Source organism: Pogoniulus pusillus, chromosome 21 (assembly GCF_015220805.1).
Source record: "Pogoniulus pusillus isolate bPogPus1 chromosome 21, bPogPus1.pri, whole genome shotgun sequence".
Classification (NCBI taxonomy): domain Eukaryota; kingdom Metazoa; phylum Chordata; class Aves; order Piciformes; family Lybiidae; genus Pogoniulus; species Pogoniulus pusillus.
Window position 1 is genome coordinate 7868766 of NC_087284.1, and position 17489 is coordinate 7886254.

At 42.2% G+C, this 17489-nt stretch overlaps 1 protein-coding gene across 1 annotated transcript; it reads left to right on the top strand.

Annotated features, from left to right (window-relative positions):
* The first annotated feature begins 2946 nt into the window (after positions 1-2946).
* Positions 2947-4672, top strand: MC4R (melanocortin 4 receptor). The gene has a single exon (XM_064160716.1). It carries the CDS (start codon positions 3348-3350, stop codon positions 4341-4343), a length of 996 nt encoding a protein of 331 aa, XP_064016786.1. The 5' UTR covers positions 2947-3347; the 3' UTR covers positions 4344-4672.
* The last annotated feature ends 12817 nt before the right edge of the window (positions 4673-17489 follow it).

Below are 17489 nucleotides of genomic sequence, written 5' to 3' on the forward strand. Positions count from 1 at the left end.
AAATATGAATGGCTGACAGTCCAACACAACCTTGCTCCAAGGATGCAGATCATAAATAGAGGTTTTGAGGTGAGTGAGAGCTGTGAGTGGGAGAGCAGTGTCCTTTTCACTCCTTGTTTATAACCAATACTGCACGCTTATGACCAAGTCCAGACAAAAATTGAGCATTGCCTGTAAAGCTTCTGGCTGAAGAGAGGTGGTTAATGGAAAGATAAATGGGAATTAGAAGAGAGGCAATGTGCTGAGAAAGGAAGGAACCAGAAGAGGGACAGACAGACAAACAGCTGGAGCAAACAGAACAATATCTTCTGGAGGAAGCTTCTCTTTGTTCTTGTCAGCCTCTCCTACTCTAGCTCCATCTAAGTAGGTGAAGGGTGCAGATCATAGAATCATAGAATCAGCCAGGTTGGACGAAACCTCCAAGATCATCCAGTCCAACCTATCACCCAGCCCTGTCCAATCAACTAGACCATGGCACTAAATGCCTCATCCAATCTTTTCTTGAACACAGTGACTCCACCACCTCCCTGGACAGCCCATCCAATGGCAAATCACTCTCTCTGTAAAGAACTTCCTCCTAACATCCAGACTAGACGTCCCCCAGCACAATTTGAGACTGTGTCCCCTTATTCTGTTGCTGGTTGCCTGGGAGAAGAGACCAACCCCCACCTGGGCACTTCCAGCACAGACTGGGGTGATAAGGGTAGGAATGCTTACAGGCTTCTTCCCTGGGATAACTTGACTCTGTATTTCTGGCTGCAGGTATAGAAAAACGCCTTGTCTGAAGAGATGCTTCTCTCCCACACCAGTCTTGATATCAATTTTCTCACTGCTCTCACATTGTAACTATGCCCATGACAGTTAGGTATGCAAGTCCTGTCTGTGGCAGGAGTTAGTGTACAGTGGCCCAGGGATCAGTAACTAGATAATAAATCTTTGTGAATCCTGGCTTGCATTGTATCTTGATAAGAAAATAAATCTCACCCTCTCAGCAGCAAGCTATTCTTTCATTGTAAGAATGCTGCTGGTGAGTGATGTTTTCCAGACTGATAAATGTGTGTTTTCTGTGCTGCAGGTTATTTTGTTTGTCTTGGATGTTTATGTTTCAACTTTATGAAGCAATCTGTCTGGGGAGAGGCCCAGAAATAATTGACAGAGGCTTTTATTCTGATATAGGTCTTTATAACCACAGGTCTACAGCAAATCCAAATGTGAAAGTAAAATCGTGCTTCACCCTGTGGCTGGGATATTGAACACAGACAGCTGTGCTTCCACACTCTTGCTGTATGCCTGTATCTTTATGGCTGTGTGTTTTAAAACTATCTGATACATAGAAGATAAAAAAGTTTGAGATGCTGAAGAAAATAGACTCTTGCATCAGATACAGACCACTCCATGGCCTTTCCAGTAGCTGACTGGAAATGTTAATTCAACTAATTTCCTTTCAAACATTAATTTCACGTGTAGTGACTGACTTCCTTGTAGCTTCAAGAGCTTTAAAATCCACTTGTACTTTAGGATGTGCCTAGTATATTTGTTGTGAATACTGCAATCACAATATTGGCTAGAAGAGCAAACAGAAAAAAATACTTTTGTCCCTGTCTCTTCACATTAATTTGGCATTCCTTTCCTCTTTATTCTCAAGGGTTTTCCCTGGCAGACTGCACACAAGCTGGTGTACAGCTTATGCCAGGTAAGCACAGGAACATCTTTCCAGACGGGCATTTAGCAGATTTATTGATGCATATGTGTCATTACTATAGTATGAGCTAATACAGTACTACTGTGCTGTATTCTTCTTCATCTTTACTAAATACTGACTTTTTCTGCCCAACATCCTAGTTCCTGATGGCAACAGGGTTTCTGCAATCAATGCTAGCATCTTTTCCTTCCTGGAAACAAGGTGAAGAAGGCACCTGGGAAAAAAACAAAAACACCTACCTGCTTTCTTTAGGATAATTAAGCCATTTGTGACTTTGTCTCTTTGTTCTGTTTTTTGTCCTTAGATAGTCTAAATTATTTATAAACTATAAGAAGTTTAGAGAGTATGACACAACCTTGCAAGAACACATCTTGCAAATGGACAAATAAAGCATAGAAAAGTTAGTAGTGAAAGGGAGATCAGGGAGAGAGAACCAGGAATCCCAGAACCACAGAATCTTAGAGGTTGGAAGGGACCTCCAGAGATCGTTGAGTCCAACCCCCCTGCCAAAAGCAGGATCCCCTAGGGCAGTCTGCACAGGAGTGCATGCAAGAAGGTTTTGAAAGTCTCCAGAGAAGGAGTCTCCACAACCTCTATTGGCAGCCTGTTCCAGTGCTCTGTCACCCTCACTGTAAAGAAGTTTCTCCTTATGTTGAGGTGAAACCTTCTACGTTGAAACTTGTACCCATTGCTCCTTGTCTTATTACTGTGCACCACCCAAAAGAGATTGGCCCCATCCACTTGACACCCACCTCTCAGATATTTCTTGATGAAATACAGAAGAAGTATAGAAGAAGTATTCTCTTGCTTCCCTATCTGATCCTACCACATATACAAGTCAGAGCAATTTTATGCAAGAGTAAATCAATCAGTCTGAAAAGCTAAAAAGCCATCAGTTCAGCTGCAGCAATCCTGTAAGACTGCCAGCACAGTTCTGTAAGATTGCTGGTTAAAAATCTGGATTAAAATACTATTTCAAGTAAAAGAAAGGAAGCACATCTCTGGAAGTACATCTGCTTTCCTGTAGCTGCTGGTAGCTTGTGCTGCATCTGCCTCTCCCGTGCTGTGCGATGTTCCAGAGAGGCTCAGAAACAGCAGCCCCCCGACTTTCTGCGGCTCCTGAGCCCCATTGGCTGGAAGGCAAAGCAGAGGCGGAGAGTGCCCTGAATATTTTTCTCCTCCACACACCATAAAGCAGGCAGCCGGCATGCACTATCTGACAGCCAGACCGGTGCTTGCAGTTTGAAATTAGTTTCTGCTCTGCTTCAGTCCCTTGGGCATTTTACGTTTGCCACTTTTAGTGGAGGGGAGCAAAAAAGCCTTGCAGCATACAAGTGAACTAAAGAGGAGCTGACCATAGGGGAGAATCTGATGCAAATGTACAGATTGTTTGGACTCTGTGACATGCACCGCCAAGGCAAACGTGCTGATGATCAGAAACTGCATCTGTGAGAGCATAAAGCAGTATTTCTGAGTTTGAAACCTGATTTTGTAACGGCAGTCAAAGTGCTCTGAACTGCTGCCTGCCTCAGTGCTGCCTTATTTTTGTTTTCTTCCCAAGCCGAAAAGCAAAAGAAGGTTTTCAAAGGAATGCAAAAGGGACAGGAGTTTTAAAAGCAGGAAGCTGAAGGGGCATCTCCGTAAGATGAATTTCACCCAGCACCGTGGGACACTCCAGCCTCTCCATTTCTGGAACCACAGCTATGGACCGCATGGAGGTGCCAGCGAGCCCAGTGCAAAGGGCCACTCCTCAGGAGGCTGCTATGAGCAACTCTTTGTATCCCCCGAAGTGTTTGTGACTTTGGGCATCATCAGCTTGCTGGAGAACGTCTTGGTCATTGTGGCAATAGCCAAGAACAAGAACCTCCATTCACCCATGTACTTCTTCATCTGTAGCTTGGCAGTGGCTGATATGCTAGTGAGTGTCTCTAATGGATCAGAAACTATTGTCATCACGCTGCTAAACAATACAGACACAGATGCACAGAGCTTTACCATAAACATTGACAATGTCATTGACTCAGTGATTTGCAGTTCCTTGCTTGCATCAATTTGCAGTCTGCTCTCAATAGCAGTGGACAGGTATTTTACTATCTTTTACGCCCTCCAGTACCATAATATCATGACGGTGAAGCGTGTAGGCGTCATCATCACATGCATTTGGGCTGCTTGTACAGTCTCAGGCATTTTGTTCATCATTTACTCTGACAGTAGTGTTGTCATCATCTGTCTCATTAGCATGTTCTTCACTATGCTCATTCTCATGGCATCCCTCTATGTCCATATGTTTATGATGGCACGGATGCACATCAAAAAGATTGCTGTTCTTCCTGGGACTGGCCCTATTCGCCAAGGGGCCAACATGAAAGGGGCCATCACTCTCACCATTTTGATTGGAGTCTTTGTTGTGTGCTGGGCTCCATTTTTCCTTCACCTGATTTTCTATATCTCCTGCCCCTACAACCCTTACTGTGTATGCTTCATGTCCCACTTTAATTTCTACCTCATCCTCATCATGTGCAATTCCATCATCGATCCCCTTATCTATGCATTCCGGAGTCAGGAGCTCAGGAAAACGTTCAAGGAGATTATATGCTGCTGTAGCCTGCGAGGGCTTTGTGATCTGCCTGGCAAATATTAAACAGCCTGGATGTGTTGCTGTGTACACAACATGCAATACAAACTTCCAAGCCTTCAGATTCTCTTTCTCAGCAGAATTTGGCTTAAAGTGAGCAATTCTTTCTGAGTCTTCTGCCTCTCATCTTTGTTTCCCATTCATATGCAATTCACATTTTTGTCTAATGTTTGTGTTATCTACTTTGTAATTTATTTGGCTGGAAAGAGAAGGAGCACTTCATATCCTTTGTAAGTAAGCAAATAAATGTAATGATGAATGTGAAATACCAACAAACTGGAGCAGCTTTACCTTCCAACTGCTGACAAAATAAATAACTTGCCTGATTTACAGTACATATTGTCTGACACCATTCCTTATCTGTTCAAGTAATTATAGCAATCCATTAAATTATATACAGCTGAAAACAGAGTATAGGCTTCTTTCTTGATGGATTAGAGGTACTCTGGAATTAGCAGATGTTTTCATAAAGGTTACTGCAACCAATAATTTGCATTCATAATTTTGAACTCTATCCCTTCTACTCCACAAGCAGCAGCAATTCTGTTGTTACAGTTACAGCTTACAACAAGATTTTTCAAATGCCTGCTACACAGACAATCAGTGCTTGTTTTTTTTTTGGTTTGTGGTTTGTTTTTTTTTTCCCCAGATGATAATTAATGCATGTCCAAAAGTATCTTTTGTAAAGTTGAAATTGCTCCCTGGAGCATCAGTTAGCCCTGGATATTGTAGGCTGGCATCCAGGTAGACTAGCACCTTCCACTGAGCCATGAAGCAGGTACAGTATTAACATTGACAGTGCCAGCACCAAGGTGAAGACTCACTGAGAAATGTGCTTGATGAAGATGAAAATGGAATTTCAGTCTGAGCATTTAGTCCTTGCTTGTTCTAAGGTGCCATGGGTAGCAAGGACTCTGTGCTTCAGAAGAAAATCTCTCCTTGATAGAAACAAGCTGCCCTCTGTTCTGAAGTGTGCTGTTAGCAGATGGAATCCACTTCCAGGATCATCACAGACACGTCAAGGCATGTGTTGATTTGGCCTCAATAACTCTGATGATACTGTGGAGCAGATGAGTTTTGCTGAGGCAATCCTATCCTGTGGAAGAGGTGCTGCTGGCTGACACGTCTGTAAATCCATGTTCTGTATCTGGCAGTCCTGTGTGTTACCGCTGCTTGAAGCCAGTTCACCTTTTCAAGCATCTATTTGACACATTCTTAATTTCATGCTAAAGCACCCTCCACAGAATATGATAGGGACCTCAGTTCTCTCATTTTAGCACCTTTGTATCTAAGTGTATCTAGTATCTACAGTATGAGTACACAGGATTCTATGAACACCTCAGCAATATCAGTTTTTATGCAAGGGCACAGAAAATTTAATTAACTTATTCTCAGAAAGTATTAAAAACATAGTGAAAACTGGTAGAAGACCTGGAAAGTTCTGCTTTTAAAAGCTAAAATGAAGTGTACAGAATGATTTTGGTTTTAATTCTGGATGATGATTAGTGAATTAACTAGATAAGCAGTCCTATTAATTTTCTTGCAAATGCCTTGTTACCTCAAGCTGCTTGTTCCCTAATTAGAGACAGACATACAATGAAAAGCTATTCATGACAGCCTAATGTTTGCTACCTGGCTCTGCAGGCAGAAGCTTATCTTTCAGTTGTGGGTACCTTTTCTTATAAAACTGTGACAACATTTGGACCTCTGTCAAAGAGCAGGAAGGACTTAAAGTGGTTCTCAGTATTTTTAGCTTCAATTTATCTACAGGGAGAGAAGGCAAGTCATTTGACTTTATGCATCAGAGTCCCTTGGTAGCCCAGCAGCTGAGAAACCTGGTCTCTTACACCCCTAATCTTTCACTTGGGACACTCCATTCACCACGCTGCTCACAATACATCCCTCTTAGCTTCTCTCAGATTTAGGAAATAATATTAGAATCATAGAAGCATAGAATGGTTTAGGATGGAAGGGACCTCAAAGATCATCCAATTCCAACCATAGGCAAGGACACCTCCCACTAGAACAGATCACTCAAGACCTCATCTAACCTAGCCTTGAACACCTCCAGGGAGGAAGCATCCACAACCTCCCAGGGCAATTCATTCCAATGTCTCACCACCCTCACTGTAAAGAACTTCTTCCTAGTATCTAGCTTAAATCTCCCCTCTGCCAGTTTAAACCCATTCCTCCTGATCCTGTCATTACAAGACCTTGTAAATAGTCCCTCCCCAGCCTTCCTGTAGGCCCACTTCAGATACTGGAAGATTATCACAAGGTCTCCTCAAAGCCTTCTCTTCTGCAGGCTGAAGAGTCACAACTCTTGTAGCCTGTCCTCATAGGAGAGGTGCTCCAGCTCTCTGATCATCTTCATGGCCTCCTCTGGAATTGCTCCAACAGTTTGATATCCTTCTTGTGTTGGGGGTTCCAGAACTGTACACAGTACTCCAGGTGGTGTCTCACGAAAGCAGAGTAAAGCCACATCATGACGGTTGCAGTGAGGAAGAAGTTGAAATATATCTACTACATCAACTCTAGTTATTTTCTTCTGAAAGAAACAATAAACATTTCAGTAGCACATCCCTACCTGGTTCCACTAAGTAGAGAATAAAAAAAATGCCAAAAGAAGGAAGATTAAAGCTTAAAGCAGGGAGGGGAGGGGGATTGGGCACTAAATTAATATATTTAAATTGTCTGCCCAAAAATCTGATAGAGTTTATGAAAGACCTTTCCCTCTCCCATAAGACATGATTCTAGCTATGCAGAAATGCTCTGCCAATAATGCAAGAAATTGCTGATGCTACTTTGAGCAAGACACAAATCTCACTTGACCTTTGTTTTGTCTCTCTTCAGTTACTTGAGGACTGTAAATTATTATATTGGACTCCAAATATTCCCTCTGTAGTCCACAGATGGAGAGATGGTCCAGTGGAAAGTGGCACAAGAACATTGCCTTGAAAGTCTCTCTTTCTTCCTTTAGGCTATAAAGGGACCAGACAACTAACTTAAAGATACATGAATTCTGATGATGCTCTTTCTGCAAACAACTTTCTGAAGTCCCAGTTGATTCTTAAAATTAGCAGTCTCACTTCTTTGTGCAACCCCAGGCTCAGAGAAATTTACATCAAGAGTTTTCTTGCCGTTTCCAAAACTGCTGCACATCTCTTTTGCAATTATTTGGACTGAGACTACTTAAGACAGCTGTGACCTCATTAAGCTATAAATTTAATTTAGAAAGCCAATTAAAAAAATTAACTTAGTCCAGAGTTTTAGCAACTCTGAGCCTGCTTAGCAGTTCCTCTGTGCTTATTTAATACATCTAAATGTATATGCACGCTTTTTCAAATGGAGCTTTTAATTAAAGATGACTTTTTCATTTCATGGTATTATCTTTTAAAGTGTAATTTATTAAAATTGCTGGCAAACCTCCTCTGTAGATAATTTCCCCATTCCCAGATGCTCTGTTCCTTCTGAGTATTTGAATCAGTTTCCTGTTTGCCTATGGCTCCAGCAGCTTTTCAGCAGAGAGCCATAGAAATGAGCATTGTGAAAGACAAATACGTTCATCTAGCTTGCTGGAGAGAGGAGACTGCAGGATCATTAGAGCTATGTTCTTCTATTTGAAATTCATCTGGGAAAACAAGATTTGTCTCTTTAAATATCTATGACTCTAATCACTTCAGCACTCTGTGTTTTAGCTGCATTATTTAATCGTGGCACGTTCCTCTGTGTCAAGGTTTTGTCTCCACTTTGCAGGAGTAAGGATTTTCGTTTTCAGTTCTGCTGGAGAAAAGGGACTCGTGGATTTGCCTAGCCTAGGAGGCAGTCTGCTTGAATTGGGACTGGGTGCTGGTGCTCTCCACTTTTCCCCAATAACCGGCTGTAATGTAACATACGAGAATCAGGAAGCAAAAGTCTCTCCCGGATCCGCAGGGGAGACTCTGCTAGGCAGCCTGGAGCAACTCCTCCCTTCCTCCCGCTCTCCCCTCGGAGCTGGCAGTGCTGCTTCTCACTGTTTCCCTCAGCCCTGGATGCCAGGCAGGATTTTGCTCTTTCTTACCCAGGCTTTCCCTGACATGCCTGCCTGTGGCTGAGGGACTCGGCTGTGCCCTGCGGTGGGACCGGGAGAGCTGGGTGGACCTGCACCAGGTACAACGTGGTAGGCAACAACGGTGTAAGCAGCATGGTAGGCAACAACAGTGTAGCAGCATTTCAGGTGAAGTCACATTGCTCTGCACCTTTTAGTTCAGTTCCACAGACAACTTCTCAACTAAATTATTTGCCTCTCATGTACACAGATTGTGTGGTTTGATAGTTGTGGGGTTTTTTTTTTCCCTGCAATGAACTGATCAGTCACAAATGTGCCCCTCCTGGCCTCTTTCCTGCTGAAGAGCTTCAACACCTGTTATTAGCTTCTGAATTAATTACTTTGAACACTGCAGAATTGAATCTCATCCTATGTATATTACTTCAATACTCAGAATGATTCCTTTCCCTAGCTGATTTTCAGATAGTCCTTTTGTGGAAATGTCAGCTACCGAAATCTGACCTTGGAACATTCTCCTTGATCCAGATCTGCAGGACCCCACAGATCAGGCTGTAGCCTCTGCTGGGCAAGAAAGCAGGAGTGCATTGCAAATCTTGCATATGCTGTGTCATGCATCAATAAAAAGTAATTTCTATGGGTTTCCAGGTAGCAAAAAGAAAACTGATCATCATGTAGATGTTCAATTTGCCATACCTTAATATTTGTTAAAAGAACACATAGAGCTCGTTAGAGCTTCATTCTCTGTTGAAGACAGTGATAAACCTGAGTGAGGGTGAGAAAACAAATAGCAATCCAAATACATTTGGAGCCACTATCAGCAGAGCATAAACAAGCCACTTTACTTATACAATATCTGCAGCAACCATTTTGAAGTACAGAGTAATTAGAACAGGTTATGAATATAACATTTGCTGTAAAAATCTCTGGAGATAACATCTCTGAGCAGTTCTGAGATTTCTCATGATAACACAGGTCATAGAGAGTTCAACATTCACCCCATAATTAAATCTGTTTTCCCCCTGGAAAAGGCAGATAAAACAAGTTATCTGAATAATCATTTAAAAAAAGTTCTCCAGCATGAGAGTGGTGAGAGCCTGGAATGGGTTGCCCAGGGAGGTAACTGAGGCCTCATCCCTGGAGGTGTTTAAGGCCAGGCTGGATGAGGCTCTGGGCAGCTTGCTCTAGTGTGAGGTGTCCATGGGCATGGCAGAGGGGTTGGAACTAGGTGATCCTTGTGGTCCCTTCCAACCCTGACTGATTCTATGATTCTAAAAAAAAAAAAAAAGTATAATTTCTACTATTGAGGTAATTCTTTCCCACAGTTTCCCAGATTTGGCTAAGCCAAGGGAGTCCAGAAGGCTTCCTGGAAAGCAGGAATTGTGAATAGACTGGATATTAGATAGAAATTCCTTACAGGAAGGGTGGTGAGACACTGAAAGCCCAGGAAGGTTGTGGATGCTGCCTCCCTGGAGTTGTTCAAGACCAGGTTGGCCAAGGCCTTGCACAATCCGGTCTAGTGGAAGGTGTCCCTGCCTGTGGCAGGGGGTTTGGAACTAGATGATCTGTAAAGTCCCTACCAACTCAAACCGTTCTGTGATAGCTGTCTCAGCTGACACGGTTTTATGTGCCACAGAGTTTGCAGTTTAAGGCAGCAGTTAATTCCTCTTTCAGGTACACCTCTAAAATTGAAATCAAAGAAGAACTATCAAGATTTTAAAGCAAGATTTTAAAGCAAACCCCCTGATTTGTAAAGTCAGTCTGAGAAGGAAATTGTGTTAGGATCCTTCTTCTCCCTCCCCTTTATTTATTTTTTTTCCAGAAGAGACACTCTGTGGTGGTTCCTTCTGAAAGTGTGCTCCTTTTGGCAATCTTCGTGGGCATCTCTAAGTGACTGAAAGGAACTGCAGAACTGCAGTTGGCCAATTTAGGCAAGGAATGATTTCTGCAGTTTCCTATCCCATGAAGTATAATACACAGAGTATCTCTGAAATTGGGTAGGTTCAGCTAAGGGAATTTTCAGTATTTGTTCCAAGCTACTACTATACTTTAAAGGTCACATAATCCTTTGAAATAACCAGTCCAAAAAGCTTAACATGAGCTTCTGAATTTCCATTTATTGTTGCTTTATAATAAGAAACACAGAGAAAAAAAATGGTTCCAAAGTGAATTTGAGGATTCCATTCAGCCTGAAGTTAGGAAGAGTTTCAACTTCTGAAAGGGTTGATACATAAATTGTGTAAGTTGCAGCAAAAGAGGTTCTGCCTCAACACAAGGGGAAACTTCTTGACTGTAAGGGTCATGGAACACTGGAACAGGCTCCTCAGAGAGGTTGTGGAGTCTCCTTCTATGGAGACTTTCAAGGCCTGTCTGCATGTATTCCTCTGTGATCTGTGTTACATAGTATTGTCCTGCTCTGGCAGGGAGGTTAGACTCAATGATATCCAACCCCTAACGTCCTGTGATCCTGTGATGTTAAACAGTTAAAGTAGTATGAACAGAAGACTCATATTCCTTGTACTAACAACAAAGATTCAACTTAATTTACTTAAGAGTTTATTTGTCTAACACATTCTGATATTTCCCAGGCACTAACTTGTAAAAAAACAGTGGAACATTAGAAATGCAGCAGAAAGCAGAAAAGCATCAACTTTCTAGCTATAGATATTTTAATGATTGAATCATTGCTTCTAATGAGAACCTGGCTTCTAATTACACTAAAAATGTACTTTACTGAGATGAATATTAAAATCATAATGGCACTTGATTCAGGAAGCAGTACTTGTTTCTTTTTTTCCCTTTTAAGATGCCATTTGCACTGCTTTTACTGCTTAATCCACTTAACTATCATTAGCAGCCATGTTTTCTTTACCTGACATGCACTTTGCTCTAAAACTCTTCCAATATTCTCCCAGTTTCTAGCCACAAGAAGTGCAGAAGTAGGAAATACATTTAAGCTCTCACTGATTTTTGGCCAGAAAATCAGTGCAGCTTAGAACTTTTGCTACAACATCCCTATAGGACTGCACTGTTAACTCCAGAGCAAGTCTGTAATAGCTAATTTTAAGTATATTGCATAAATCTTGGATTGTCCCAAAGGCATCATCAATTTATAGCTGCTGTCATCCATGTGGGGATATTGAAGTCTTTGATAATTTTCAAGCATATCTGTGTGGTTTTTTTTTTTGTTTGTTTAATGCAACCTCTTTCTCCCTGTACCTGGGGAGGAATAATAAACTGCACCAATACAGGTTGGGAGGTGATCTGCTGCAGAGCAGCCCTGTGGAGAGGGACCTGGGAGTCCTGGTGGATAACAAGTTAACTATGGGACAGCAATGTGCCCTTGTGGCCAAGAAGGCCAGTGGGATCTTGGGGTGTATTAGGAGGACTATGTTCAGCAGATCAAAGGAGGTTCTCCTTCCCCTCTACTCTGCCCTGGTGAGACCTCACCTTGAATACTGCAGTGCAGTATTGGGCTCCCCAGTTTAAGACAGACAAGGACCTTCTGGGGACGGTCCAGTGGAGGGCTACAGGGATGATTAGGGCACTGGAGCACTGCCTTATGAGGTGAGGCTGAGGGACCTGCGGCTGCTTAGTCTGGAGAAGACTGAGAGGGGATTTAATAAATGTTTATAAACACCTGAGGGCTGGGAGTTGGGAGTGGGGAGTCAGGCTCTGCTCACTTGCTCCCTGTGATAGGACAAGGAGCAATGGGTGTAAATTGCAGCACAAGAGGTTTCCACCTCAACACAAGGGGGAACTTCTTTACTGTAAGGGTCACAGAGCACTGGAACAAGATCTCCAGAGTGGTTGTGGAGGCTCCTTATCTGGAGACTTTCAAAGCCTGTCTGGGTGCATTCCTCTGTGATCTGTGCTAGATTGTGTGGTACTGCTCTGGCAGGGCGGTTAGACTTGATGATGTCCTTGGGTCCTTTCCAACCCCTAATATCCTGTGATCCTGTGAACTCTGCAGTAGTGTCCTAACATTACAGCAAACTCCTTAAATGATTTTACAGAATCACAATGACCTCTTTTCAAGTGGTTTATTACTCTTTGTGTCCCATTTTCTTTTCTGTAAAACAAAATTTAAAACAGTTTTAACTGCTCTGCATGTGTATGGAGGATTTTGTGTTATTTGTTTTGATTTAAAGAGGAAGTCTTTGTTACAGTAACTCCTAAATTCCATAGCCTTATTGGATCCCACTGGAATAAGTGCTTTACAAAAGTACAGTAGTCACCATCTCAAGGGGTTTCTAGACTAAATAATACCTAGATCATTTACTAGTTATTATTACAGTTGCTGAACAGTGGAAGCTGAATTCCTTAGTATGTGATAGGATTTTGCAATAATTTATCAGGAAATTAAAGCAATTTCTCTGAAAGATGAGTATCTCCCTCTCACCCCTCCCTGTTTGGGGAATTTCTGGGACTTCAGAGATGGAAGCAGTTCATTAAAGCATTGCCAGTGAAACCTTAAGAAGACTTCTTTTAGTAGTGATAAAAGTCAGAATTCTTCGTCTTTTCATTCCAACACATTGAGGGAACAGATTGAGATGAAGTATTACTTGCTTTTAGTTTTTGAGGGGCATTTATGCAGCATTAATAAAGGAGCAGTAGTAGGAATACCAATATGTATTTAGAGATTATAAACCTCCTTGTGAAACTCTCTGGTCCAATTCTGGCCCCTTGGAAATTATCTTTCTTCAGTGAATTCTGGATTTCACCTTTGACATTTAAATGCTACTGTTGTTCCAATAGACCTACACAAAGTGCATTGTGAAATTAGAATAACCTTCTCACCATGGTTTTTACCCAAAATTGCAGTATTCTGTTATGACATCTCATAATTGTTTTTTCTTGTTAATGTCAGAGTGACTGCTTGAAAGAACCCAAAGGACCCAGTACTGTTTGCACAGGTTTCTAGATGGTCATAAAAATCAGGTTCTAAATCCTCAACAGAAAGCTCTGCCTTAACCTTCCTTTATCTCTTTTTCTTCACCCAATTTATTCCTCCCCACTAACTTAGGCTGTCATAATGGTTTAGTGCAAGGGCTAGCCAACACAAAAGTGAGGGGAAGAGGAACACACACAAGTTAGGGTTGAGATAAAGAGACAAGAGTTTAATACAACATAAGATATCATAATCATAATGCACAATTACCTTAGCTAATAATCTAATTAATTAGTAATACAATACATGACTACTTTAGCTTAGCCTATTTGCAAAAGAAATGCAGTGAAACACATGGGGGGGGGGGGAACCGTAACAGCATAAACCAGAAAACCAAACCCAGCAGCCTCCTGACTCCCACTGTTTCTGCCACCATGCCTGCAGAAAAAAAAAAACCCATACTCAAGAAGCTGGATCCCAGAAGCAGCAACCAGAACAGGAAGCCTCCCATATTGCAGTAAGCTGAACTTCAAGCCTAATAATACTTTGCTCCAGTTAACACTTCCACTTTTTGAAGCTGGCATGACTGCAGCCTGGCATGAATAACAACAACAGGTTTGACTCAGTGCATGACAGCTCTGTATTGCTTCTTACTCAAAAATTCTTTCTCTACATTCTTCTGCCATTTTCCTGTTTGTCCCTTCAGAGCTCTCCTTATCTGTGAGGAGGCGAACATGATGGAAAGCATAGTAGGGAGGGCAGGAGGGAAACACTGCAGCTAAGAAAACATAAAGCTTGGAACTGTCACAGGAAGAGAAAGAATTTGATACAACTCAGGTGTGATGGAAAGATTTATTTGAATCTCCTTCCTTAGAGGTGCAGAGGGATTAGAACAAACTGTGTTGCAGCTCAGGAAGGTACAAAAAGTTGCTGGAAATGAGAGCAAGTCTGGGGAAAAGTAGGAGGTACTTCACTGCAGTTTCTTTAATGCATCTTGTGTAGCAGAGCTGTACCTTCTCTATGCCAAAAGTTCATTGTCTGAAAGCATGATAAAGGGAACACTCTCTCCAGAGGCTGAAAGCTTCTGTAGTGTTTGCATCAGCTTCCCACAAAGAAAGTGCAGATAGCATCACTTCAAAGCTGTGGCTAGCTTTGCGCAGAAGGCTGCCCACCATGGTCTACTTGCAGCTGCATATAGAATCATAGAATCATAGAATCAAGCAGGTTGGAAGAGACCTCCAAGATCATCCAGTCCAACCCAGCACCCAGCCCTACCCAGTCAACCAGACCATGGCACTAAGTGCCCCATCCAGGCTTTTCTTGAAGACCTCCAGGGATGGTCACTCCACCACCTCCCTGGGCAGCCCATTCCAGTGCCAATCACTCTCTCTGCCAGGAACTTCCTCCTCACATCCAGCCTCAACCTGCCCTGGCACAGCTTCAGCCTCTGTCCCCTGCTTCTGTCCCTGGCTGGCTGGGAGAAGAGGCTACCCCATATGTCCAAATGTGGGGAGAAATTTTCAGCTGCTTTTTTATGAATTCTTGGCCTTTAGTTTTAAACAAATAATATGTTTCCCCCTGTCAAATTCTGTCATTTATGTTGCTCTACTTTTACTGCCTTTTGAGATCTGTGGTTTATCTGAAGTTTGTGGGAAAAGGATTTCCAGTGCTTGCCAGGAAAAGAAACCATATTTTTTAAAGGAGAGTAAGGAAACAAAACATTAACCAATATTTCACAATTCAAAGCTGAATCTTCAGACAGGACAAATGAATTCATACTGGTTGTGAGGAGGAAGTTCTTTACTGTGAGAGTGGTGAGACCCTGGAATGGGTTACCCAGAGAGGTGGTTGAGGCCCCATCCCTGGAGGTGTTTAAGGCCAGGCTGGATGGGGTTCTGGCCAGCTTGCTCTAGTGTGAGGTGTCCATGGGCATGGCAGAGGGATTGGAACTAGATGATCCTCGTGGTGCCTTCCAGCCCTGACTATGATTCTACAAATATGAAGTATCACAAATACAGATTCTTTTTGGCCAGGCAGTAGATTCTTTCAAATAGTTTCCATAATATTCTTATTTCAAACAGGTGAATTGTTACTACATTTTGAACATGTTTTATTTTAAGGAATTCTGTGTTACAGCATCCTGCTGTGTAATTTAGAACCACTTCTAGAGATGTCTGGATTTCTCATGGACTGAATTCCTGCTTGATTTGAATATGCTGACTTTACAAGGGTTCATTTATCTCAATATCTTGTATTAAAAAAAACCCAAACCCTCTTTCTTTTATAACTGATACTAATTCTGAAATAACAGAAAATTGATTCTGAAGGAAAACAAGTGCAAGCGTCTCTTACGTGTAAATTTGTACTTACTACAAACTGAGTATTCTGACTTCTTTACATGAAATTGAAATAAGGATTCAAGAAGCTTCAAATTATACCCTGAAAATTGATATAACCCTATGGAAGTGAAATGCAATCCCCAATATTATTTAGTTTTTATGCCAGCAATAATTGTTTTATGCCAATCTCAAGTAGGAAAGCTCATGTGTGTTATTAGAGCATAGAAACCAATAGCAAAGTCTGTCTCCATGCAGCTGAGATGCTTGAATGCTAATTAATTTTCTAGCTTGCTATAGATTCACAAACTTACTGTGGAGATTTGTCAACTTCTTTACACTTAGAACAAAATTCAGAAATATAGTAGCTGGGTATTGGCCATAAGGCTTGCACAAAAATGGAACCAAGGTGGAGCAAGGACATTTGAAGATCTTAAGCATGTTGCAGAAGTTCATTTTAGTCTTCTTAATCCAAACTCAGAATTTCACCAAAGCCTTTTTAGTGTTGTTTTTTTTTCTTTTATCTTTTTTCTCGTTGTGTTGCAATCACATCAGATTCTTCCACCTAGAGCTAATCCTATTACTTTGCTTATCCTCCTCTTTGATCATTGCTTTCCTGCTTATGACTTCCAAATATCTTTGTATTCTACCTTTCAAGCAATTATTGCTACTGCTTCTCAGATCTACAGGCTGTCAAAACAGCTGCTCTGAGTTTCATGCATACTCTCTGAATCTTCCTTGCATATGAAAATGTGCTGCTTTGCACTCTAAGGAGACTTATTTATTTCTGAAAAGAGCAGCATGCAGTAAAGTGGCTGGCAATATGATGACTGGGATGTCAAGCAAAGATCTGGCTGGATAGCCTCAGAAAGGAAAAGAAGTTTGAAGAAGAAACTGAATCATCTGGTGAATATATTTGGAAGCATTTTAAAGACAAAAGACCAAGATACAAGACAGGAGGCTGTCAGCCTTCTTGGCCACCTGAGCACACTGCTGGCTCATGTTCAGCCAGCTATCAACCATCACCCCCAGGTCCTTTTCTGCCAGGCAGCTTTCCAGCCACTCTTCCCCAAGCCTGTAGCATTGCCTGGGCCTTTTGTGACCCAGCTGCAGGACCTGGCACTTGGCCTAGTTAAACCTCATACAATTGTCCTTGGCCAATTGATTCAGCCTGTCCAGATCCCTTTGCAGAGCCTTCTTACCCTCAAGCAGCTCAACACTCCCACCCAGCTTAGTATCATCTGCAAACTTACTGAGGATGCATTGATTCTCTTGTCTAGATAATTTACAAAGATATTAAAGAGGACTGGCCCCAACACTGAGCCCTGGGGAACACCACTTGTGATAGCTGCCAACTGGATTTAACTCCATTCACCACCACTCTTTGGGCCCAACCATCCAGCCAGCTTTTAACCCATCCAAGCAATTTACAGCCAATTTCTCCAGGAGGGTGCTGTAGAAAGTGTCGTGTCACAGGCTTTACCAAAGTCCAAGTAGACAACATCCACAGCCTTTCTCTCATCCACTAAGTGGGTCACCTTGCTGTAGAAAGAGACATCAATCAGGACCTGCCTTTCATGAACCCATGCTGACTGAGCCTGATCACCTGGTTGCCCTGTACATGCTACATAATGGTACTCAAGGTGATGTGCCCCATGACCTTCCCTTGTAGTCCTCACTAGTGGCCTGCCCCTTCTACAATGACCACAGACTTTCCTTTTATCCCTAAGTTGCAATCAAATGTTTCTATTCAGCCAGGTTGGCCTTTTCACATGCTGAATCATCTTTTGGCACATGGGGACAACCTGTTCCTGCACCTCTAAGACTTCCCTCTTTAGCAATGTCCAGTCTTCCTGGACTCCTTGGCCTTTTAGGATTGT

Excerpts from the sequence above, each read along its gene's own strand:
- MC4R (XM_064160716.1), top strand. The coding sequence starts at position 3,348 with ATGAATTTCACCCAGCACCGTGGGACACTCCAGCCTCTCCATTTCTGG.